The sequence below is a fragment of the Polyodon spathula genome, chromosome 8 (genome assembly GCF_017654505.1).
Source record: "Polyodon spathula isolate WHYD16114869_AA chromosome 8, ASM1765450v1, whole genome shotgun sequence".
In the NCBI taxonomy this organism is placed as follows: Eukaryota; Metazoa; Chordata; class Actinopteri; order Acipenseriformes; family Polyodontidae; genus Polyodon; species Polyodon spathula.
The window spans coordinates 33,925,761-33,951,720 of NC_054541.1; the positions used below are offsets into that span (position 1 = coordinate 33,925,761).

Below are 25,960 nucleotides of genomic sequence, written 5' to 3' on the forward strand. Positions count from 1 at the left end.
ATTTCACCTCTGCACAGTGTATTCACCTATATTCAAAATCTCATGCCAATTTCTAAACAAAGACCTCACTGTGCATATTTGATTTTACTTATTGAGTGTTCATAATTGCAAGATAAAACAAAGAAATAACACACATTTCAGACAAGGTACATGGATAAATTGAATTTATTTCCCTTTGTCACACCACGTCTCTGAGAACAGGCCAAACTGCTCAACGCAGGCATTGTGAACGCAAAGTGAAAACTGCAATGCAGTGAAAAGCAATAAAAACAGAGGAATGTGAGCTGAACAAAAGCAATAACCCAATTATATAGCACACAGACAGTGTATTGTCTAACATGTAATGCGTGAAGGCTGTTACTTCATTAATGACAGGCGATGGGATTCAATGAAAGGAAGCTTTTTTTTCTGTGTATGCATTGAAAAGATATGAAGGTTAATAGTAAAAAAATCATTTTAATTCATATTTTTTTAAAGGACAATTAGAGAATATCCTTTTGCATTTAATGTCACCTTGGCTCCTATTTAAAAAAAAAAAAAAAAAAAAAAGATCCCTTTATAAATTATTTAAAAAATAAAACATTAAAAATCCTATTCATCAAAAGTAGTTCTGTGTTTCTATGAGACTAATTATTCCATAGATCATGTATACAACTGGTGTAAACACATTTACATACCAGTTTAATGCTTGACTCAACTTGGAAAGAACAGTATGTTGAATTGCATAAAAACTCAAAAAATCTGTCTGTAACAGCTCAGTGAATGTGCTTCAGTCCTGACCTGAACACTCCAGCAAGAGCAAGATAATTTTGCGATGTGGGCTGAAGTCCACTAGGGGCCAGGGAATAGTCAATCGCCCTGCTGTAATAAGCTTCTGTAGTTTACTGGTACTTAATACTTAAGCACCTTGTGTGTTCAAACTCACTCCAGTAATCTTCTGCCACAGCGTGTAACCTACAGCAAAACTATCAAGTGGCAGTGCCTGTATTTTAAATGCTTGCATATCTTTTATTAAGAACCAGAATCAGTGTGATAAACCATAATATTCTCAAGGGGGATCAGTAATGTTAATGAAGCTATTTAAAATAATTGGTTAAATCTTCTTGCAACTTGTGTTATGTAAAAAACAAAGCATAACCTTGACCATTCTTTACTGTTGTGTTCAGAACATACCGCTGTGTTGTGATTTTGCTAGTTATTATTGCGCTCAAAGTTTGCTCTTGTTAGTCAACTTTGTAAGTTGAGCATTCTACACAGATAGCTTCAAAGTCTATCCTACATAGTTACAAGGAACGTTGATCTTTTTAACTGCATCATTGCTGTATGCTTCACAGCCCTCAAACGGATGGCACCATACCATTTTCTTTCACGCTTAAGTTGTTGTCTCTGTGTCTGATTTCCCGACGAGCAGAACATCAATATTTTCATGCAAAGCTGTGGGAAAATTAACTGCCTGCAGTTTTAACTCAGGTGTAAGGTCCATGTCAACACCAAAGTGCATAACTTCAGAAGCTATATGAGTACCACTTCAACTTAATGGAATATTTTAGAGCACTGACATACCACTTCATTTTCATCTATGATTCTTCCCAGTTAATGTTTTCCCAGAATTTCTATACTATTTAACAAATAAGAATCATGCACTCAAAACAGAACAAAACAAACCAATTCTGGAATTGAATTAAATAGTGTAATTCCTTTTGATAAAACATGTCACCTCCCAGGTTGGGTTTTAGCAACAATTTGTATGGATTAACATCCACGAGCCTCTAAAGCTGCAACAATTCCAAGGTCCTTTTGCTATTTATAAGGTTTATTTTCAGAAACAAAAAATACCAAAAACAAAGACTAGGCCACATGTTATCTTTTACTGAAGGACATCCTGTCTTCTACATTGCCTTACAAAGTGCGTAATCTGGTAATATTTAATGTCAGCACTGTTGATAAACTGCTGATTCTAAAGCATTTGAATGTCAACCTAAAAATGGATCAGGTTTTATTATTATTTTTTTTTTAACAGCCCTGCACAAATATACTTCTGTTTGTTCTGGGCATAGCTTGCACTTTCATCCATGTTAGCTTTGTTTGACATGTTTGTGCCTTTTTTGAATGTTGAAAACAGTTTAAAAACTGACTATGTATTTTCTTTATAGTACACAGAACATAATGTATATTTCCATAAACAGACCAAGACCATCCGGGTGAGACAAGGTGAGCTTCGAGGTTATAACTGTGGTGTTATTTCCACCAGCCTTAGGGGACCTAGAATGTCTGAAATACAAAAAAATGAAAAGTCTGCATCTTATCAAGACTAGTACCATTACCCTGATCAGCAAGTGTTTAATTGTTGCTGTTGATATATGCAAGTACACGATTCAGACAAAGGTGGCTATGGTGACATTTCCAATTCCGTGCTCAGATTCGAAAGGTGCAGAACTCCACAATTGAAGTCAATTGAGTTTTCGTGAACAAAGATAAGGCACTCCTGGGGGTGTAATCAAAAGGGAATTGGCATCTGGAATCTAATGCTTTGTAAAATTGAAGTATGTGAACAAGATGTGAATCTTTGATATGGCCACACGTTAAACAACATGTTAGCGAAACAATACATTTGAACTGAACAACACCATTAATGAAACTTCATTAATAAAATTATAGAATACAGCTTTGTACTAAATATGAACTGCCTCTATACTCAAGAAAAGGCTTCAATATGACAGGTATATTAGATCAGAGGTCAGTGTATCACCTTAGGATACAGAGTTTATACAACCATGTAAATATAAAGACACAACCTCAAATGGTGTTATTATTATGTGAGACTTTGACTCTTTTACATGGCGACAGTTTTGTAAAATTACTGACACAAAACATTGAACCTGACAGAAGATAAAAGAAAACACCTGACCTCAATATGAAGGGTAAAATTATATTTTGCTAGAGGAGTTTCCATAACATTAAAATATGAAGCTGGCATATCAAGTGATGCATAAGACATTTGCAGTTGAAACAGCTGTTAGTTAAACCTCAATTCAGAATTAAATCAAATTTACATTTTTATTATATACTGTACATGAACAAATAAAAAGTAGTCATCAGATATCTCCAGGTCCACAGGACCTCTAAGTAAATGCATACATACATACATACATACATACATACATACATACATACATACATACATAAAACTTTATGAAATAATGGTGCCTATTCAAAGAGCTTTAATGCATATGCTTTTCAGAATTAAAGTTTGGTATATAAGAAACTGTTCTGCATTGTTGCTAAACACACCAACAATGGTTAAAAAGTTGCATGAACTTCAAACTTTTCTCAAAATAGACTAAAAAAATGTTACAGAATTTAAATAACTAATGAGTTAAAGCTGTGTGTAGGGGCCCTTGAAAAATAAAGTTCATTTTTTAACACGGTGATGCTACAACTATTTAAATAAATGTACCTGTAATTTTTATTTTCATTGTTAACACACTGACAACTTTTTACACTTACAACTCTAAAGTCTGTTTCAAAGCTCTTTTCAAAATGTCTGCTCTAGTGCACTAATAGTGTAAAGATTATTGCCCACATTGTCAAACAGCTAACACAGCAATAACGATCCGTGATGTGGTGTGAAACAGAAATACTAGAGCATGTGTTATGTTTTTTTTTTAATCACTCCACCTGCAGTTATTTAGAGGACAAATCTCAAACCGCAGTGCACTAGAGCAGACATTTTGAAAAGAACTTTGAAACAGTCTTTAAAGTTCTAAGAGTAAAAAGTTGTCAGGATGTTAACAATGAAAAGAAAAGTGAAAGGTATGTTATTTAAACACTTGTAGCAACAAGTGAGAATGTACAACGCTATATTTTTTGGAACCCTTCTACTTACTCTTTAAGTATACGTTACACAAAATTATTTTGAAATAATGCTCAAGCAATGGCTTGTTATGACTATTTGATCTGAACACAAAGGAGCTATTATCCACCAATTCTTTTACCTTCTGGAATACAGTAAGATATCAATCATTAAGATGCAGTATGTCCTCAGAATAGCTAAGCGTAGTGTGTGTGCATTACGGGATATATCTTCCTCAAATAATGCACCAGCACAAGCTGAATATGCAATGTAAAAATCATAAATATACATTTTCACTTTTGATCCCACTTTTGCATTATTCAGTCAAACAAAAACTTTCAAAATTCATTAAGATGACATCCACATAACAGCAACAATCAAACAATGCGTGTGCAGAGATCGGTAAAGTACAATCTTCCACTTGAAACTTCATAAATTGGCATTTTCATGTCTTTCCCAGTGAAGCAGGGCCATTCTCCGCAACATTGCTTATTTTTGTAATTTTGTTTTTAAGAAACATCTAATCCCATAGTCTTTAATGCCTTTGCCCGACAGGTAGTAAAGTGCTTTAGAGAATGAAGTTAGTTATGCAGGAAATATTGCCAGCTTTGGTTTGAGTACAAGCTCAAGTCCTATCATACCTCAGTACCTATTTTTTATGGCACGTTAATCCATTTCTGCTTCTTGGGTGTTCACTCATCAGTTAAACCCACTTAGTGCACAGAATACAAATCTGTTTTTCACCTTAAATTTACCACTTGCAGTCAGTCTTCAAAAACTGCATTACTTTTCTCCCAAGGTCTGGTTTCCAGGGCTTGACAAAACTTTTCATGTTGACAATCAGTCGACTCGTCCTCCCATCCTCATGTCCTGCCACCAGGTATTCCATCCCTGAAAGGATATTCCACAATATAAAAAAGATCATCTTACTGCTTATACAGTATTATTATTTCTTATACAAAATTACTTTATTGAGTATACAAGAGAACAGAGATCACAATTGATGAAAGTAGAGGTGCAATACCATAATATTAGATCGTCGATTACATTTCCATTCTTTATTATTTAAAAAGAACAAAGATAAAAAAAAAAAAAAAAACGTTTCAGCCAGAGGGCCTTCATCAAGCTGTCATTTTGGTAAATGGGACTTTAAAGTCCCATCAGTACTTTAAGAACGCTAAATGGTGCTAAGATAAGGCAGGACCTTGAGGTCCCTCCAGGACTGAAAGGGTTAAATGCTGTTACCATGACTATGCTTTACCATGATTTGACATATTTTCACTAAAAACAAACCCCCAATGCACAACAATGTTAGAGAATGTCTTACCAGGGTTTAGAATGGGACATGTGCAGCCTCGGGTTGTCCAGGATTCAGGGTACAGTGTCAATCTCCCACCAACAATCTTCAGTTTTGTGGGTTTTAATACCTTTTTGACCTTGACGTTTACTTCTGCATGTGAGCCTTTGTCATGAGCTGAGAGAATCTTTATTTTCAGGACTGAAAATCATAATAAACTTGCTGTAAATGATTACACAATATATTATGCCTATTTCAATCTGTCATTTTGTTTAATTGTACCCTAGTAAACTAATTCTGACCCACCTTTGACACATATGAGACTATTTTACTTCTCTTATTAGATTCAACCGGCAGTGTTTGTTGACATATATATATTTTTTTTTATTCAAGGGCAGAAGACAATGATAATTCATATTTGTTTTAACAGAGAAAGGACAACTAAAAGGGTACTTTCGGTTAATTTTGGCATCAGGGGTAAATCTGTTTTACTTTTATCAACCACAAAAAAGAAGGACTCATCTGAATGAGTATTAGTATGATGGTTGGTGAGTGGTGTATGCAGAATTAATGTAAACTAGACCCATAGACGTGAGTGAATTTTTTTTGGGGAGGGGGGAGGGGGGTGTCTTGCGTTCCTTCAAATCAAACATGAACGTGAAAGGGCTTCCCTCTATCCTGCAGGTGAATCCCAGGTTAAGACATATTACAAGCTGGAATACTAATTTCAAACTATCTTTAGTACCAGACAAACTGTCACTTGTTCGAGAGATGGAAAGAATACCAAGTGCCTGATACATATTTTTCTTTTCAATATTTCTTTAGAGGGCAACTCACCGTAGGTATATTTCATAGCGCAGAATAGCTTGGGGTTTCCCAAGACCTGCTCTTTACATTCACATTTACCTAGAAAAAGGAGAAACTTGATGAATATTTTGACAAACTGAGCATTATTTCTTCAATGAATTAAACCACTTTTTTTTTTTTTTTTTACTGGAGTAAATATATTGCCATTTCGACAGTTTTTTTCATTTTTCTTTCCTCATGCCCTACAGTGGTATAGGTCCTGAGGTTTACCATAGCAACAACAACAGTATGATATAGTCAAAGCATGACAGTATAGCATCAATCATGTTAGCACAGTTAAGCATAAGGAACACAGTAAAACAATTCCCCTCAAGAAGTATCTGCAATACAGAAGATTAAATTGTGTGCCATAGTTTTCTCCAGTATTTAAAGCTAAGCTAAACATTTTTTTTTTAAAGGAGAAAAAAAAAAAAAAAAAAGCTTGTCAACGTAACAAAACTGAGAAAAACAACAACTGAAAGTGTTCAGGAGACCTTAATAATTTATTCTTTACCAAAACTACAACACCATATTTATTTTATACTCTACACCCCTTAATTGGTAGTAGGTTACATAAACATAAACAAACAAACAGTACTCAATCAGTACCAATGCTTGTTCGTCAGAAGAGCTACTGAAGATGCAGAGAAGTGTGTGCTTACCTGAATGCCGGAGAGCTGAGAAGCCTTGTTCATCCACCCAGTCCCACATGGGCTCAGTCTCATTGTGCTGGAAGAGATAGTCACTCTTGTGGTACCAATCTACATCAGAACTGCTGAAAGATTCAAAGAGATATTTGCAAAGATGTAGTGCACCAGCCTTCAACATTACTGCACAGTGGTGTCCTCTCACATGGTTCCCCTCCCAACACTGGCTTAATCACTGTGGCATATTTCCAGTATCTTCCATGTTATTGAGAAGGGAGTGCCCAACAAATCCAATTTGGAACATTGGAACAATGTTTTGTAATGCAGGGTAAGTATACATAAGAACATTTTAAATGGACCTCTGGTGGGTGCTTGGAGTGGATCCCAGACAACGAAAAAGCTGCTCCTTAAAACACCTGGATTCTTCCCTGTGAATTGCATCTTTTTCTATTGTTCATAAATGCATTCCTTCTTTTCCCAGCTTTAACATTTTAAAACAATAAATAAAGGATGACCATTTTTCTTTAACTTTGCAATTACAGTGTGCTTTGAATAGACTTTAGTTTTCTTTACTATATAGTACAATGTACTAAAACTACAGTCTCTACATAAAGAGCCTACACAGTGGTGTTTGAAGTACCTGTCTTTGATTAGAGATCCCAGGTTTACCCACCTGCTAATGCAATCCCCAGTGAATGGATCACAGCTCCCAGCACAGTCACACGGTCGGCAGCCATATTCTCCAAAGCCCCAGTATCCCACCATGCACTTGTCACAGTGTGGGCCCCCGACTCCAGGCTTACAGACACACTCCCCGTTGCTCGGGTCACAAATGGACAAGGCACTGAGCTCGTATGGTACAGAACCAACAGGATGGCAGGCACAAGCTAAAGTTAAAAAAAAGTGGAGCATTAATGATTTCATTACAGTGCTTCAAAATTGTCTTTTTCCCCACTGTGATTCAACCTAATTTGGTCGGTTTTTAACACCTCCGGGAGACTGAATCATTAGGTCAATAAATCACCCACAGTGACTAAATCACCCACAGTGACTAAACTGTACAGTCGTCAACATAAAAACTGTGAACATTTTCAGCAATGTCAATGAACGCACTATTCTAGAATGAAGTTTCCACGGAAACTATTTGTGGTACTCCTCTATCAGTATCAAACTTCTTCCAGTGTGCTCTGTGCTGGAATCTGTAACCACTTCTGGCTCCCAGTACATTGCACTTGGAATATGTACAACATCAGAAGGACATTTCCCCATATGGTGGTAACACTAGGTTTAGGATGAATTGTATGTGCAAATATTCCTTGATTAAGATTAATTATATCAAACACACATGTGTGCAAAAAACTCACTGGAATTTGCCTTGCTCTTAACACAATCCAACCTTTCTCTCACTCTCTGTGCAAACTTGCCAAATGGAACTGCTCCTGAATACAGCAATGTCTGCATGTGTTACATCCTAATTTGTCACAGCATTTTGTGGTTTGACGCTGTCAAAACGAAAAGTAATGCAATAACTGAAGCAAAAGTTTTGGGGGAAGAGTGTCATTTTTGCTTTGGGATTAGCTACTCACTCTTCTTTTTGTTATGGTGTGCTCCTGTTTGTAGAAATAAATATTTTGAATCATAACCCTGCTAACTACCCAATACTTGTTTTTCAAAAGCAGATAATGGGGTTTACTGGTAAGTAACGGTTGTTGCATTTATTAGTTTTATTATTAATATAGTATTAAAAGTAAAACCTGCATTAACTATAGGTAATCACCTGTTCTTACCAGTCAGTAAACCCCAAAACACATTTGATTTTCAGTACAAAACCTATAACTTTATCTCTGGTTTGCTTTGACATTTGGTTATGTTTTTAAGCAAATCACCAGAAAATTATTACTCTGTAATCATGCAGGAGGAGGTACTCAAAATAAGTTACCGAATCACATCCTAAATTGTGTGGTTAGTTGATTAGAATCACGTTGAATTAATCTCTACACGATTTACTTAAAATCATAGCTGCAGTAACCCATTTCTTGTTATTGTACATAATAATGTCAAAATAATTGTACACTGTACAGGATTAAAATACATTTCAGTATAATTAGCCCTAGGAAATTTATATTTGGATAGAAAACAAAAGGTTTGCTTGTCTTATTCAGTTATAGTAATAGTAGTTTTTACTGTCCATGTGCAACTGATATAACACAGTGTGACACACACAAGTAAATCCTAGTTCCTTCATCACTGCCAAACCCCATTTGCTTTATGCCATAGTCTACTTACAAAGCCATTAGAAATTGTTTAGCATAAGGGCAACGTTCAGGGTAATTATGAATTTGGTGGTACTTGATAAAGACTAGGTTTATGTGTTATTATTATTTTTAATATGGTTATTGAATGAAAATGCTGAAAGTACTTGCCTCTGCCTCAATGTCTTTCCATGTCCTCATCTACATCTGGCTGTTTGTCAACGGTACAGCAAAAAAAGAAAAGTCTCAATTCCTTACTTATTTTACAGCTCAGATCAGATTAATACTGTATTTTATTAGATCACATTGTCAGACACTAACTAGTGAAAGGCCTTTTATAATTCAGATAAAGATTAAGGAGTGTGGTTCTCTACACTTTATCTCCAGAAGGCTGACAGCTAAAAGAACAGTGACAGCTTTTTTCAAAGTATTTTCACAGAAAGTGACAGTAACTGTAAAGTGTAAATGGCTGTTAAAAAAAACAACAAAAAAAAGAGTAATTTGAGCTAAAGGTAATAATGTCTATTAATTGATAAGATTTTAATCCTTAGTGATTTTATTATTTACTTTTACTGTATCATAACAACTGTTGTATTTTAAAGATGAGGACACTGGATTTCAGATGCCTTGAGAAATATTTTCTGGAATGAACACAATGTCAGTCTCCAAGATTTATGGGGCATGCCTCCTTCTTAAATGCAAATTTTGAAGTTTTGTTACGAGTCTAAAGTTGTCTTTCCTTCCTTTTCATCTGTCACAGCCATCCGCCCCAGGTGACATGCGCTCATATGTCGAGCTGGCGGGCTGCAGACCTTTTCTTTCTGCTTTCCCAAGCTGTTTTCTGCACCTGTTCCATGAATTTTTAGGCAAGGTATATTTCTGAGAGAAATAAAACCATTGTAAAATGAAGAAACAACTGCATTTCAAGAAGGAACACTTTAGTTAAAGTAGTTGCATGCCAGTAATACTAGGCTGTTATTATAATTTTTTTATTCCTTTTTATTTGTTAATAAGAAAGTAGAAAAATCTCATTTCAAAATTATTAACTGGAAAACCATGCCTATATTACTATTCTGATATTTCATTGTGTTCAGCATTTCCTGTAGCTATATAATAAATGTAAAATCTGTGATCCTCACACACAAAGATCTGTACTTGAAAACATCTAATATGTATTAGAGAAAATAGGCTTCACTGCAAATCTTTTGCCAACGATACATTTCTTTCTGATGCATGCAGCAGCAGATATTGTAATGATGAATACTGCTTGAGCTTGGCAAGGCACACATTACTTATGTAATGTTTACCTTTAGACAGAATTGGTTATAAGAACACATCAAAGTGTGGTAAAGCATAATGAAAGAATGAGTGCACAGAGGTATTGTAAACGACAATTGACCTTTTTCAATAGCACGGCCTTTAGGAATTACAGTATAACATTCATCGTTGTCACAATGGCATGCATTATCTGGATCTAAAGTGGTTACATTTTTGTAGAGCACTCACTTTTGATTAGAAACTCCTGTAGACATTCCTGTTACTGCATCAATCATTTCAATGTGAAAACCATTGTGTGTTTCCCTCATGTACTCATATTACTTGAAATTCCATTTCTCTTCTTTATTTAAAAACAAAAAAGCTGTTCTAGCTAACAACATATTAACCAACAGCTCCAGTTGTAATCAGTAATGTGGATATAAGAATAAATAGACCTTTGCTCGCAGATATCCAATGCAGCAGACCAGACGCTAGGCTCCCTATCTGTAATGTACATTTCTCCATGTTCCCAAGTGTCTGATAACTTATCAGCTTTTAACATGATGACATGTGGTTTCATATGGAAACAGTTCTCAACAAATTCTTTCCCAAATGTCCCAAATGTTTTTAGCATAATAAATACCCAACACACTGTTGAGCTTCGTCAGAAACACCTTTTTAGGCTTGTAAATAAATGAAGCACCAGGAAAGTAGAATGAATAATTAATAGATTATCACGGGGCAGGTTTAAGAGACAGTTTCTTTGCTTCTCAATAGTTTCTCAGTAGTTTCTCATAAGAATGACATGGCTGCTGCTTAATGCACCTGTGCACTCAGCCCTACAGTACATGCAGCACACACTGTTTAGTAGACCATTGACAATTTGAGTTTAGTGGCATAGAGTTTTTGGATTTAAGTTGCATTACTTGGTTAGAGGTCGTTTTTAGGAGTGATAGTACGGATATGCAGTTGTGCAAAGGCAATGCACATTGATAGTTCTTGACAGCTACGAGGCTAATATGTACAGTTATAACAGGAATAGAGGGAGCAATCTTATTGGCTAACAAGTGTTCCAATCTGGCTTTGCCTCGTGCTGAACAACACCCCTAGCCGTGAGGATACTGGACCATATCTAAACACCTTGTCATGCATTATTGCTTTCTTATAACACTATAGCTATTTCTATTTTGTTAAATGTTCAAGCAGGGCATTAGTGCAGTGGTAGTGTTGTTAGCTATAGCACAACTCAAATGCTGCTCTGTTGGTAGTTCTGAACCCTGCCTTTTGTTTTAGTGATTGGTTTTGTATCTGGGAGTATCCTGGATACAAATATTGTTCAGCCTCATTTCTTTTTACTGATCAAAAGGCTGATCATAAGCAAACTAATTATAATGTAGGATGATCACACACAAAGCAGCAAACAAAACACAGAAAACTCCCTCAAGAAGAAGAATGCACCAACCAAAGACAACACAAAATCCAGGAAACAAAGCTAACAACAAAGCAAACGCAACCATGGACACAGAAACCCTAAACATAAACATAAAAGAAAACATGTATAAATAACACTTTAAAAATGCCTCATTTAACAGTTTTTGCAAGTCCCCATTGCATGTAAAGAAGTTTCATTCTTACACTGCTGTCAGGTCATAAAGGACAAGTTTCCTGCAGAAGAAACCTATTTCTTTTCAACAGGCAACTTCAGAAAGAGGTCATGGGTTAATCCCTTGAAGCTGATTGACAAATGTAAATCATAAATAAAACTCTTGCCACAGCAGAGCGTCAGGCAGCCTCCAATAACCCAGAATATGTAAACACCAAAGCAAACTATACATGTCTTTATTACATGTTACCTTGAACCCACCACGGGATACTAGTCTGCCCACATTATTATTGGGCAAATTGCTGTTTTCATTTAAGAGACCCTGCAGGCGGTTGGTCAAAATCTAATTAGCTACTGCTGTTGACAAACAATCCAGCTGTCAATTCTCATATAACCCCCTCAATCTGGCATATGGATTTTTAAAAAATTCAAGTTTATACCCATTCATGAGGAAGGCACATGTATTTAAAAAGAGCTACAGTAAATGTATTTAGACTAGAAGCCTTGCCTGGCATACAAGTAATTAGAAAACTCCCCCATGCTGCAGGTTGTTAGTAGTGTCAATAACATTTTTGAGACTGTACTATGATACCCTTTCAATTATTTGATATCTTCCTAGTTGTAGTAAAACTCCCTAATCATTTAATCAGCTTCCAAATTGACCTGAATGTTTTTTTTTTTTCCGTCCTTATTTCTGATGATTCATCTAGCTGACATTCCTTGGGAGTGGGCACTGCTCTTCTAGATATAGCTTCTGTTTGCTCTCCGCTTTTTGACTCACTTCCTGTTTTTATACCTTACTCACTTGAAGTTATATGCTGACTACTAATACAGTCAGGTGCCCACCACTATTTCAAGACTTGCTCTCCTGCTATCTTGATGATTAAATTTATGTCCCATTTCTACTGTAACCTTCTCTAGTTTTCAGTCTCAGAAGTTCTTCCAGTCTAGGTGTCTGGTGCAGCGGTCTGGTTTACTCACTGGCTGCCACTCCTTAGACAGGCCTTAAAACCTGTTCTTTTTCTAAAAAGCACATTCTGTACTTTCAGCAATTTACCTATTAGTTTTAGATGAATCCAACTAACAACAGAATGTTAAAACTAATAAAATATTGCATAAAATAATTATAGATGCTGAGCTAATGGTGGTGCAAAATTGAATCACTTTTTGTCCCGCTCAAGCAAGTGATAATACTAATTTACAATAAGAAAATCTAATGCTGTCTGTTTAATGTACTGTCATACTGATTGAGGTTATCTCACTGCACGATCATTTAGATAGCTGATAGCATTCACAACACACTGCCACTTTTCAATCTGCTCCCAATATTACTATAACCACTCATTAAAAAAAAAAAAAAAAAAAACCCTGATTGTTTTTTTAAAAGAAATTTCATATAACATAAAAAAAAACATAATTTAAAATGGCATAACTTAAGTGTTAATTTATTTATTTATTCATAATATAATATACCTAATTTAAAGTAGCCTTTTATAGTCCAATGTGTAGTATAGGTCTACATAACTTAAGGATGTTTTAACTTAAACACACAAACGCAGGTGGCGCTGTGCATGGGAATTGTTTTTCTTGTTCTTACGTTTGCAGGAATCTGGAGCAGAGAAGGGTCTGCGAGAATTTCTGTAGAAGCCAGTCTTGCATCTCTGGCAGTGCTGTCCCTCTGTGTTGTGCTGGCAGTGGTCACACACCCCTCCGCTGCGCTTCCCTGACGCCAACCACACGCCATGTTCGAAGTGGCAGCTGTCTGCATGCCCATTGCATTTGCACTCTGAAGCACAGGAAAGGTAGATGAGGTTAGGCTTCAGTCACTGAATGCTAGTCCTTGGTAAAAATGATACTATTTACCCACGTCTAGCTAAATAAAAATAAGAAAAATTGCTAGTTTTGAATAAAGATAACAACATTTCTAAGAGCTGCCTACCCTTTCAAGAACTGGAAATACTGCAGCACAAAAGTGTTGACAGCTCTTTTCTTATGTGACACAAACTCATATTGTATATACAGTATAATCACAAGCATGTGAGGGATGCACTTTACACAAGATTTAAGTGCACGTGCTTGTCTGAGGGGCTATTTTAGAAAATAGTCTAGACTTTACAGTCATCGTCAGGGCATGGGCTAATATAAACCAAAAGGAGTAAGTGCATTTTAATAGGAAACCATGTATACACACATACAGTACACATGAGGAAACTATTTAAAATTCAAACTCTCCATGCCATCAGAGCTAAACTGCATCAGGATTATAATTTTTTTGCTCATAAGTTAAAGAGAAAGGTTTTAAGGGGTGGTCCTTCTTGGACCCCACAGAACAACACAGAATTATGCCTGACTTGTTTTTGTATTTTAATGTTAGAGAGCATCTCAGGTGAGTGGGTACTCCGTTGTTTAAGCATGTAGTGGCTAATGTCATAAACAATGCATGTGCCAAGATACTTTAGCAACAGTATTTGGTTACCATCTAGAAACACAAAGAGACACATAAGGAATCTAATGAATGATGGGCGCCAGCATGTCAGTCATCTTGTTACTTACTCTTACATTCATGGGGGGCCCCGGTTGCGCCGTCAGCAGGCTGCCAGGGCTGGTCATTGTAAAGTGGTGTGCAGAGCTGACAATGGTCACCTGCTGTATTGTGCTTGCAAATGCACTTTCCAAGGACCTGCAAGACGCAGAGAACAATAAGTACTGTGTACTCATGGAAACAGTCAGCTTTCCCACATATTATGATGATTCATTATGAAGACACTGAATGAAGAATGACACTCACACACATATACAAAGAAACTCTCTCTTGAAAAATGTATCCCATAAACACGAAGACACACAAGTGCATATTGGTTTTTAGATCAGGTTATCAGTTTATAAATGGCAGGTTTTTTTTTTTTTAATTTTAAAGATGAATAAGGTTATTAATTATCAAATATGGATCCTTTTTCAATCAAAACTGCATGAAACCGAGGATATGCCTTTACCTTCTTGAGACCAGGGTACAAATGCAGTTCAATGTCAAATGAGTCTGGTTATTTCAACTTAGCCCTAGTGAACATTTCAACACAACTATCAAGGGACGGCATGGCAGGGGGTGTTCAGGTCATAATTGAGGTGAATGTTACAGTTCAAATGAGACATTCAACCAAATGACTAAAAATGTCAGTGTTTTTGGCCAAATTCTTTGTAGTCATTTGACCAAATGCCTAGTTTAACAAAATTACTGATACATACAATTATACCTCAAAGAAATACATTTATAATGATCCTACTTATGCACAACAGAACATCTGTGAGATTGTACAGCCCAAATGCAACATTGAACTTAATCCCTTAAACCTTGATGGACTGCACAGAGACACAGCAGCACTGAATTGAACTTCATCCCTTAAACCTTGAGGGACTTCACAGAGACACAACAGCACTGAATTGAACTTCATCCCTTAAACCTTGAGGGACTGCACAGAGACACAGCAGCACTGAATTGAACTTCATCCCTTAAACCTTGAGGGGCTGCACAGAGACACAATAGCACTGAATTGAACTTCATCCCTTAAACCTTGAGGGACTGCACAGAGACACAACAGCACTGAATTGAACTTCGTTCCTTAAACCTTGAGGGAGTGCACAGAGACACAGCAGAACTGAAGACGGCATTCCACAAATTAAAGGCCGAAACCACCAACGACACTGTGGGCCTTTTTGCCAAAGCAGCCCTGAGAAGCCTTCTCGAGCCTAGTTGTCTATGAGCAATGGCGGGGGGGGGGGGGGGGGGGGGGGGGGGGGGGGGGGGGTAGGAACAAGATAAAATAAGACCTTCAGCAACTAAGTTACATAAGCAAAACAGGGTTTGGTATTTAAATCTCAATTCCAGTAACTGGTTATAAAACTGGGTATAAGCCGATTTTAATGGACACTACTCAGGCTATTTCTTTAAAAAGAAAAAGAAAGAAATATAGAGAGATTAATTCAACCATAAAGAGCAGTGCAATATGGGCTGGCTTAATTCTAGCTATGATTACTTTCAGCACTATCTACTCCAATTATGCACGTTGACCAGCGGGATGGGGGGTGATTAGCCTATACATTTGCCATCCCTGGCTTTTATCCACTGGCTGGTTTGTTACCATAAAATAGGAACTTGTTATGCAAAACAGTTCCCTTGTCTACAAATGTGGGTTGGGAGAATTAGACTGGTGGACAAGAGGAACTAAAGTTCAGCACTGTTTCCCTGGAACCAAAAGCTGCAGCACATTCCCAAGTAGATAAAGAATGCTGTCAATGAAGCAGTAACGTGTAGGATTGGGAATCCTGAATGCTAAGTGGACAAAACAGAGGCGGTTGTTGTGCAGCAGCTTTTAAACGGGTGCACAGTGATTCATCTGCCGGGGGACTGAACTGATTCAATTGAACTTGCTTCACTTTTGTCCCTAGTAAAACCACTGTAAAAAAAAAAGGCAGTGTCGTAAAAAGTATTAAAAACCAAGTAAAACAGACAGGTATGATAAAGCCCACAAAATGCACACTTCTACGTATGGGAAGTATTTTATAAGTACAGTGCAAACTTACCACGGTTCAACAGGTAAACAATATTTAATAGATAACCATATTTATCAGTGCATATTTGCTATGTTTCTGGTTCATAAGGCAGATGTCAAAATGTTTTTAATTATTTAGGCTATTAAAATGTTGAAATTCGGCGGTAAAGCCACAGTAAACCACGTCACCCAGCTATTTAATGAAAGGAAAGCGATGGTATTTAAAGTTTCTGTTTTTTTTTTTTTTCCTCTAGGTATTATTTCTCATTCAAATCTTTTCGTTCCATAATATAACCAGAAGTCTTTACCCTAGCACAGTATCATCATGTGAAATCCATATCCAGAATTAAATAAAATATTTCTTCTGGATTTGGGCCTTTCGCCAGTCTTAAGTTGGAATTGACAGCATAGTGAGAGTAGAGACTTCCTATCTTTTTCTATAACATCAGGAACTAGAACTGTTAAATAAAGATAACTGTTTGTTTTCCCAGATTAAAGGAAGGCCCTTGATTGTTTCTCAGAGTACCGTATACCTGGAACCCGTGTCAATTACTAATCGTTTACACCAAAGACAGAAAATCAAAGCTCTGCTTTTTGTCAAAAGCTTGCAGGACGATCGCAGTGATCAGTAATTAGGAAAATGATAATGGTTTCAGCATGCAGGCATTTGGATAAAGATACTGACATTGCTTTTAACTCAAAATGCTTCCTGAAGGAAAGTCACGTTTCAAACTAACCCCCTATGTCAAGTTAATTATCACACAAAACAAAGTACAGAACACAAGGCTATGTGAACTAAAAACGGACATCCAAATCTTCCAATTAAAATATATATATATGGTGGGACTGTTTCACCCGGTCATTGCAACAACAACAACATTAACCTCAATGGAACTGAACTGTGTAGGGATTGGAGAATCTTTACATTTACAGACCACATGGCCCCCATAATGATGACAGGTCTTTTTTTTCTCATAATGAACAACAGAAATCCTTACCACAATGAAATCAACTTACTGGCATTCACAGCTAGGATTTGAACCCACTCATAGCCCTTTGTAAAAACCTGACTACATCTGATGCTCTCCCTAAATCAGCTGCATTACATATGAAATCTTTTTTAGAAGGTAAAGCAGTGGATATAAAAGAAAATGTGTTTTTCATTGGAATGCTATATTGTTCCATCAAAACCATGCCTTACAAATCAACCGAGGTTTCCAGAGCAATGTTGAATCATGACAAATACTTTCAGCTGCAATTCATAAAGAGAGAAAGGTTAAGTGGTCCTTGTGCTGATAAGTGTTCTCTAGTACGGTCCTAGCGCCAGTTATTCAAAGTCTTACAAATGCAGGTGAAAGCACGCAGAAGCTAATGACACATGGAATGAAAAAGTGATTAAGCTGTCACTCAACCTCAAAACATATGGCTCCTAACAAGGACTCTCTTTATAAATGCGATTCAATGTGCACCAGGGTTATGGTTATCCTGGGAAATGTGTGGGGGAAAAAGGTCAAGGTATATCAAAACCTCAGGTCAAGAAGGCTTGCCACCCATCCACTGCAGAGGTGGACAACATTCCTGAAGAGGCTGATTATGCAATCCCTTCATTCCATAGCCTTTCATGTTGAAACATTTCCTAACATGATGCAACAAAGAGACATCAACAAAAAAAGCAATTAACTGCCATGTTGCGGTGGACTGACTAAGAGTTTAAGCAAGCAAATTCCTTGTTCTTGTTTCAAACCACAAAGTAATACCAAGCCTCTGGTCTACCACTGCCTAAACCAAAGGTGGGTGAATGCTGCCTTTAGCCTTGCTGCAGTGTATTAGCAAGTCAGTTTTGCAATTGTCACAAAGTACAAAAGATGTTGTCTTCATGAAATACAGTCTACAGGCACATATCCTAACAATGGCAAAGGACAGACACCAGCAGCGTGTACTGCTGTACCGGACATACATTCAGATACAGGTCATTCTCTTTACAGCCCTTAAACTTGCAGTAACAGAAAGCTTGCAAGGTTTTCAGGCAGGAAATCTATAGCATCATTAATACAGTTCCAATTAGCGGCAAGTTCCCATCAACCTATTAGTTATGTAAACCTCTTCGCAAATGTAATCCTGCCGTGCTTCGAATGACCACCTCCTTCCCAACCACCACCATCTCACTCCCGGCTTTGTCTGGAGGGGGTAGTATACGATGCTCCGAAAGATGAGGCTGTGCGCCAACTATTTTTATTATACTTTTTATTTTTCTTCACCCGTTGTTTGGGTTCAATGTTTCTGGAAATCTGTAACATTTGGTATTATAATAAAGGTGCTTATTTAATGCAAGATTGTCCAAACTGAATAGACTCACTGTATATGGCTGTTTAGTTCATGCCAATTTATCAGTGGTCAGCAGATATTCCTTTAGTCCAGCCACTAGGTTTGTAAGCCTGTGCCAGTTGGACAGTGTAGTGGATTCTTTTCTAGGTTTAGTACAGTTAACCAACTACTGTACAAAAACTTGCAATAGCATAGGAGAACGGGACCAATTTCTTATATTGTCTGCCAAGCTGAATTGTTTAGAAATGTACCACTTAGATTTAAAGCAGTTAAATGTATATACGTCATCCATAAAATAAAAAAAAAAACTGTAATATAGTCTAACTGTACATACTGTAATTGAACACTAGTTACTATTTTATATTGTCCTTATGACAAAACCTATAGTGCCCATACACTGTATAGCACACAGAGCCACCTGGTGCCCACTTGCTGTACTTGTCTTTATTAAACTGGGACATTTGTTGAAGCATATAGTCGATGCTAGCATATTGGTCTAACCCACCAATGATTAAAAAATGAATAATCTCATTGAGAATTTTGGCTTTCAGCTATCATTAGAAAGATAAGAGGGGGGGGGGGGGGGGGGGGTTCTTGATGTTTTTTAACTAGACATACCATATGATGTGTCCTTTCCCTGACTGAGCGATATCCATCCACTGTTCCGCAATGCTCAGCATGGCCATTGCAGAAACAGCTGCCCTTCACAATGAAATGGTAGACAGCGTAGTGCGCCAGGTGCTGTGGTTTGGTGGCCGGGTCTTTACCCAGACACGGGCACTGCTGCCTCTTCAGGAGCTGTACTCGAATGTTGGTCACCTTCAGCTGGTCCTGCGATTCTGCACTGTAAGGATCCACTGCTGAATGCAAGGGTGACAGGGCCCGGTATATAACCTGCACAAGCAAAAGAAAAGGAACTCGATGAGTGAGAGCTTGTAACCTCATTCCGGTAGTTATATTTAGAGACATCTATTCAGGGTAGCCCATTATGGATGTCAAGGTCTTGAGGTGGTGAGGAGATAAAACTTCCTGGCAGACATTTGGTCAGGCATCAGGGGTCAAGAAACCCTGCTTTTACTTGAGAAATGCCTCTAGCAGTACTTCAGTTTGACGGCCCATTCACAGAACAGCTGCTGTCTGCACATGGCACCCACAAACTATGCTGAAGTGTTCCAGAGCGTGCCCAGGTTATCTTCAGGTAGGAGGTAGATTTACAATGTGCAGAACTACTATACATCCTGATCCCTGTCAAACAACTGCTTAGCTTAACAAACCTGATGCATTTTAATAACACTTAGAGCTACTTTTATTAAGTTAACAGTGGGGAAATTCTTCTGAAAGTAGTGTTATTCAGGGTCCCGGACTTCAAACTCTAGTAGATATAACAGTTGTGTTTTCTTATATCAAGAATCCCTCCCCCCCCCCCCCTCTTATCTTTCTAGTGATAGCTGAAAGCCAAAATTCTCAATGAGATTATTCATTGTTTAGTCCTCCGGCTATTGAAAGAAACACTATTAATTTCCTGTGCTGTGCAAAGGGGTAAGGAGGTCATTGTATTGTGTTCATCAATTAAGGATGCATAACAAATAGGCTTTGGGTTCTAGGATACTTGAGAAAATCAGTTGACAAAAGCTGTTGATGGATTTAGGCCTACATACCTCCAGTGATAACAAAAGCTTTTGGACAGCGCCTCTGACTTATGAAGTGGTTCAGTTTTATGACCGTTGCGAATGCACTATAAAATCTTATCCTTATAAAGAACCTTCACAAAGTTCCTTTCAGGCTCACTCTTCATTTCAAACAACAGCTGTAACAAGATAATGATGTTTCTTTAAGGCAATGGGGCGAGAGAACCTGTCTCAAAATAAGAAATTACAGCTATTTGGTTGTGCTGAGAAGCATCAGATTTGAAATAGCTGCCATTGCTTTCTTGTTAAAAACAAAAAACAAAAAAAACAAAACATAAAACATATTCCTTTAAAAAGTGTACTTTTCTGAAAAGGTTTTTAAAAGCTTTAATAATTCTCCAGTGCCAGCGATTGCTGAGGAGTGACTATTCAGATACAACCTAAATTCAAACATCTATGCAAAACAATATCAAAGCTGCTTTTGTAAATTGCCATTATAGTTTTCAGTTTTGCTCTTGAGGGAAAACTAAACACTTCTGCTATGCGCATTTTTGTTTGGTGACTGATATTATTTCTTGTGCAATATAGGGAGTGTAATGTTTAAAATATTACACAGATTAAATAAGTATTAGGTTAAATCATGAATTTTTTCAAATAAATGCCTATCGTTTGAAAGAATGTGTTGAGGGTTTGCACGTCTCTCCAAAGGCGTTAGGTTTACAAGCACGGGGTTACAGTGTATATCTTCACAGGTACACCCATCCATCATGATAAGAAACACACAGCTGGTGCAGGTATCATGCATGACGAGGAACATTTTAACCTTTTGAATCAAAAACAATCAACATCTTAAAGTGTAGTAGGCAGTAAGTGTCATAATGGCTTACACGCTGCTGAATTCAACTAAAACATACAAAAAAACCCCACTTCATTAGCATGCTACACTCTTTATCCAACAATGTCAAAGAAATATGTAAATATAAGACCTTATTGGGGCAGGAGACAAACACATATTCTAAAGCAAGCGCAAAAACACAATCAATAAGCAAGAAACTACACAATAATTTTCCTGTCGCATTCTTGTTAGCTTATGTTCTGTTCCTTTCAAAATGTTTGTTCTTGCTTCAACACATGGTCCCTAGTGCTGTATAACATCTCTGTGTTGCAGTAAGAGCGCTGTTGCATTTGTCGCCAACACTTCGGTTTTGTGTTTATGGCTTTTTCTCTCTCTCACTATTGCAGCTCTCCTCAAGTACCACTTTATAATGCAACACCCCTGGAGTCAGCACGACTGGAGCAGCTGCATGTTGACTCATGTGGATACATCAAGGTCAGACTCAAGCACTTTGGGGTCTACCAACCCTTCCATGCTGCATTAAAGAACTTCTGTAACTATTACACACTCAATAATGCTACATTGAGAAGTACTATAACTTCAATTCACTAAATAAATTCAATGACAAACGTTTCAACCAGTCTTTTTCACTGTCTTGATTTGTCCACAGATGCCAGTGGAGTTATGCTTTAAAAGCTCTGAAAGTAAACTGATTAAGGCTCTGGGCTGATGTTGTCCTAGCTGTGGGCTTCAGGCTACACTGCTCTGATACAAACTAAAACAGCTATGGTTATAAAAGATAAGATCAGCGCATTAAGTTAATCTAATTCTAAAGGAATTACCTAGTCTCAGGTATATATTTTTTTATATTACATGCATAACAATTTACATTCACCACAGCAAGGCAATGCACATTATATTTCTGTGGTGGAATTATATCTGTATTGTACAACATGTAAAATAACAAACTAGCGTCTCCTTTCTTCAAATCAAAACAAATGATTTTTCAATGCACTGTGCCAAGACTTGGAGGGCAATTTACATGGATCTAATATTAAAAACAATTTTACAACTAGAAGGGCTTCTGCACTAGGATTGGAAACTGAGGATCTCGTTCCTCTGAGTAATTAACTGTAGGTTACAGGATGGGATGTAAAATAGATTACCGGAATTGAAAACTAGCTTTATCCTCAAACCTGTTTCTTGTAAACTGATATGATAAATCATAATTCAAAATTAAATGATAAAAGGTGTATATATATAAACAGATATAAACAAATAAAACTAAATTCAAGAGTAAAAATTAAACCATTAAAAATGAAAATAAAAACTATGTCTGTATACTGGAAGTTTTTTGTCTTTGTTTGCATGGAGCATTATGACAAACTCACAGCGAAGCTAAATATAGTCACAGCTCATAGTCCAAGCATAGTTACATTGAGACAATGCTTCATGAGGTTGGCTAGGCTGCATTACTGCAAAACTGCATTCTCTTCAAGGCAGTGCAGGATTTGCCTCATTTCAGAAAAATAGATGGCTGTTCAAAGCCCTCTGTTGGTGTAGGTTACATTTTAACTGGCACTCTACAAGTTGCTGATTGGAGAGTAAAGTTGTGTTTTTTTATGTTGTACTGTACTTCTTAGCTTCTATTTATCTGAGAATAAGAAAGCCTACTTTTCCTAATATGTATATATCCAGTTTAAACTAGTTATGTGAATAACACGACCGATATCTTGAGCTTCTTTTTTTTTGTTTAAAATGGAAGAATTTCAGCTCCAGCATAGCAAACAAATCACTTTCACCCTAAAAATAGAGAAGTTGTGAATGTGGGCCCTCACTGTTCACACGAACCCTGGCTCCCTGCTTACCTCTCCTCGTGTGCAGGGGAAGGCTCCAGAGTATTTGGTAGTGCAGACAGCCCCGTTCTGTTCAGTGTCATCCCCCAAGCCGAATGTTTCGGTGCAGTTGGTGGCGTAGTATTTGCAAGGCCTCCAGGTCTTCCCGAAGTCCTGCGATCTCTCCAGCAACATGGCGGCCGGCCGGGGGGACTTGAACACCATGATCATGTGAGTGAAGTAGAACTCTGTCCCCAGGTCCAGCTGGATGGTCTCCCGCTGCACGCCTTCTGCAGACTGCCACCATGTGCTGGGGAAGCGGAACGAGGAGTCTGTCATGGCCGCGGGCAGGTGGGAGTGCTGATGGTGCGCTGCATTACATTTCCCACACTTGGGCGGCCTGCAGGACCCGTCTGCATTCTCTGTGATAGAGCAGTAGAGTTCGGTGGAGTTGAGTCCGCACACTGACTCGGTGAGCAGGGTCCTGCCCAAGGCCAGGTTCCCCATGCGGGGGTTACAAGCCTGGTTCTCACACCGATGGCCCACCCCTGCAGCCACTCTACCATGCCCTGCAAGGGAATAAAGACAAGGAATGCATTAGGAGTCAAGATGAGAAAGTATGATTGGTCTTTTTAAGGATTTAGTCTTTGCTTTTGTAGGTAAAAATGTTCATGTTTATACTTCTATTGTTGTACAAACTACATAGCAGATTCTGCTCTGCCAAAAATAGGGATGTGTGAAAAAATGGACTATAGTGTTTTCAATCACATACAGCGTACAATGAAGGTGTAATTGTTATTTACCTTTATCATGAGATTCTTTACTTAGCACCGCCTTGTGGTTGGACTGTGCAATTACGTTGTGATTTTTGAAGAGAACGTGAATGTCTAATTCAATTGAGGGTAAGTCCATTTTCAACAGGCAAACATGCTATTTGTGTCTACCACAACAGAGCATGTTTCAATGACAACATTACTGTACACTCACTGACCAGAAGACACTGACATTGAGTACTTTCAGTATCAATAGCTTTTTACCTTCAGCATAGAGCCAAGGCAGTTTCTGGGGATGAAGAGGACACCAAGCAACTGCACTGATCATCATAAACTTTTTGAGTTCATGTGTCAGGACCCCCTTGTAAACGAGGAATAGTTTTCAATGGGCTCTCTCCTGATTATATAAAATCAATTATACTATTTAAGTCAACACTATTTTAAACATTACTCTGTGTGTGTGTGTGTGTGTGTGTGTGTGTGTCTATATATATATATATATATATATATATATATATATATATATATATATATATATATATATATATATATATATATATATATATATATTTGTAAAATAAACGTTTTACAACATTAAATACGAGTAACATACAGCCTATACTGAGATATTCGTCACTCACTGTTGCATGTTTAAGTGCTGGATAATGAGAGTGACAGATGGCTGAGTGCATGTACTGTGCACTCTGTTCTACTCCTTGGTAACTGAGATAACCGAGTGTCTGATATGTGAATATCCAGTGTATAGTGGTGGCTGCTTGTAGGCAATTAGCACTTGAATCTCTGGCTACTCTAATCAATAGCTCAGAAGCTTAAGTAAAACTAAAAACGTTGTAACTTAACCAACACTAAGAGAGGTCCCTGGGGCACTAGTTGGCCAGAACACTTTTTTAAAATAACCGGTATTTACGCATCTACCATTGTCGGTTCCTAGACTGTAGTTGTTAATTCCAGACAGATAGATATATAGATAGATACAGTAGACCGAAGTATTCATTCCTACCAGCAGGGTTCTGGAGAATGCCCGAAGGATATTAATATTAATATCTTTACAAGCTCTGCCATGAAAGCACCTGATTTAAACGAGCGTTTGCAAAGATGCTGCACTTGAATTGAAGTTAACCAATAAACCGAAAACACCTTGTAGTTGGTATTTAGCCAGTATTTTTAAATGCCTTATGTGTTTTATTTGCTGACAGCATGAAATCAAAGTAAATATAAGTCAGAAAGCTCTCGTGTTGTATTTTTAAATAATACCGCATGCGAACACTGAAGAAGTTTCTGGACAGCTGCTATAGCAGGCAAGACTTAGGAGGCTTACTAATGAGATGGTGCTTTCGTTTTAATGAATGTGATTAGCCAACTCCTAGGTTTATCCTACTATAAAAGAAAAGCGCAATACTAATAAACACATCAACCTCAAACACTAACCTGAATCAAAAGTGAATCCAAAGAGTGCAACCAAGGAGAACAGAGTCCAGTGACACATCGCAGTCCTTGTGAAATGCCTTGAGAAATGTTCGATTCACGTAGAAATACTCAGACAAGCCAAAGAGCTCTGTGATCATACAGAATGAGTACTGAAATTTCACTGCCATGCCATTACAGTGACATGTGGAGGCAGGTTTTACCAGCGGAGAAAGCGAACTGGCTTCTTTAGCTTAGTTGCCTTGATCCTAAACATGAGAGGCTAAGAAAAATAACTGAAAGTTCGTTCCAACTTTTGACAGTTTAAGGTCGATCTTCTTGAGTGTGTGGGTGCTCACATAAATATCAAATTTCAGTTTAGCGAAAACAAAAGGTGATTTGAAGATGCGCTGCCTGTCTCATACTGCAAGTTTCGCTGTAGATAAGTAATAATAAAGATTGACAGGACGCTGTGAGCTCCGCCCAGTAGCTTTGCATTTTTCTATCTTTTAAAGGAACATTCCTGTAAACCATGAGTCACTGTCCGATCAACAGTTGCACGCAAGGTTCCTTTATCAAATATGCATTTCACAAATGGATATACATTTTGATTTCTTATATAAATTGTACAATATCAACAATTTGAATTTTGCAATCCTGTTTAATAGTTTTTTTTAAAACATTTTTTAATTGTCACTATTGTGTATAACTATTAGATACTATATTGTAACATTAACACAGTAATACCATATTGTAAAATATGTAAAATTAGTAATACCAAAAGTAACTAGTACAATTTTATCAACTTAATATGGTAGTTAAATAAACAAAAACAAA

The 25,960-nt window shown here is 37.3% G+C and overlaps 1 protein-coding gene across 2 annotated transcripts; it reads right to left on the reverse strand.

Moving 5' to 3' along the window:
• Positions 1 to 3,772: 3,772 nt before the first annotated feature.
• On the reverse strand, positions 3,773 to 25,554 carry LOC121319831 (netrin-4-like). Of its 2 annotated transcripts, none has more exons than XM_041257690.1 (10): positions 25,148 to 25,554; positions 22,959 to 23,494; positions 19,246 to 19,521; positions 14,309 to 14,435; positions 13,353 to 13,541; positions 7,317 to 7,530; positions 6,659 to 6,768; positions 5,988 to 6,056; positions 5,181 to 5,351; positions 3,773 to 4,744 (listed from the first exon to the last, which is right to left on the reverse strand). In XM_041257690.1, the coding sequence occupies exons 1-10, from the start codon at positions 25,203 to 25,205 to the stop codon at positions 4,605 to 4,607; spliced, it is 1,890 nt and encodes a 629-aa protein (XP_041113624.1). In that variant the 5' UTR covers positions 25,206 to 25,554; the 3' UTR covers positions 3,773 to 4,604. The 2 variants fall into 2 exon arrangements, with proteins under 2 accessions (XP_041113624.1, XP_041113623.1); XM_041257689.1 differs by having other exon boundaries at positions 6,659 to 6,771.
• Between the last annotated feature and the right edge of the window lie 406 nt (positions 25,555 to 25,960).

Excerpts from the sequence above, each read along its gene's own strand:
- LOC121319831 (XM_041257689.1), bottom strand. The coding sequence starts at position 25,205 with ATGTGTCACTGGACTCTGTTCTCCTTGGTTGCACTCTTTGGATTCACT. Across the intron at positions 13,542-14,308 it reads GGCCCCCCATGAATGTAAGA|AGTGCAAATGCAATGGGCAT; the intron begins GTAAGTAACAAG and ends CCTGTGCTTCAG. Across the intron at positions 5,352-5,987 it reads CGCTATGAAATATACCTACG|TCCTGAAAATAAAGATTCTC; the intron begins GTGAGTTGCCCT and ends TATGATTTTCAG.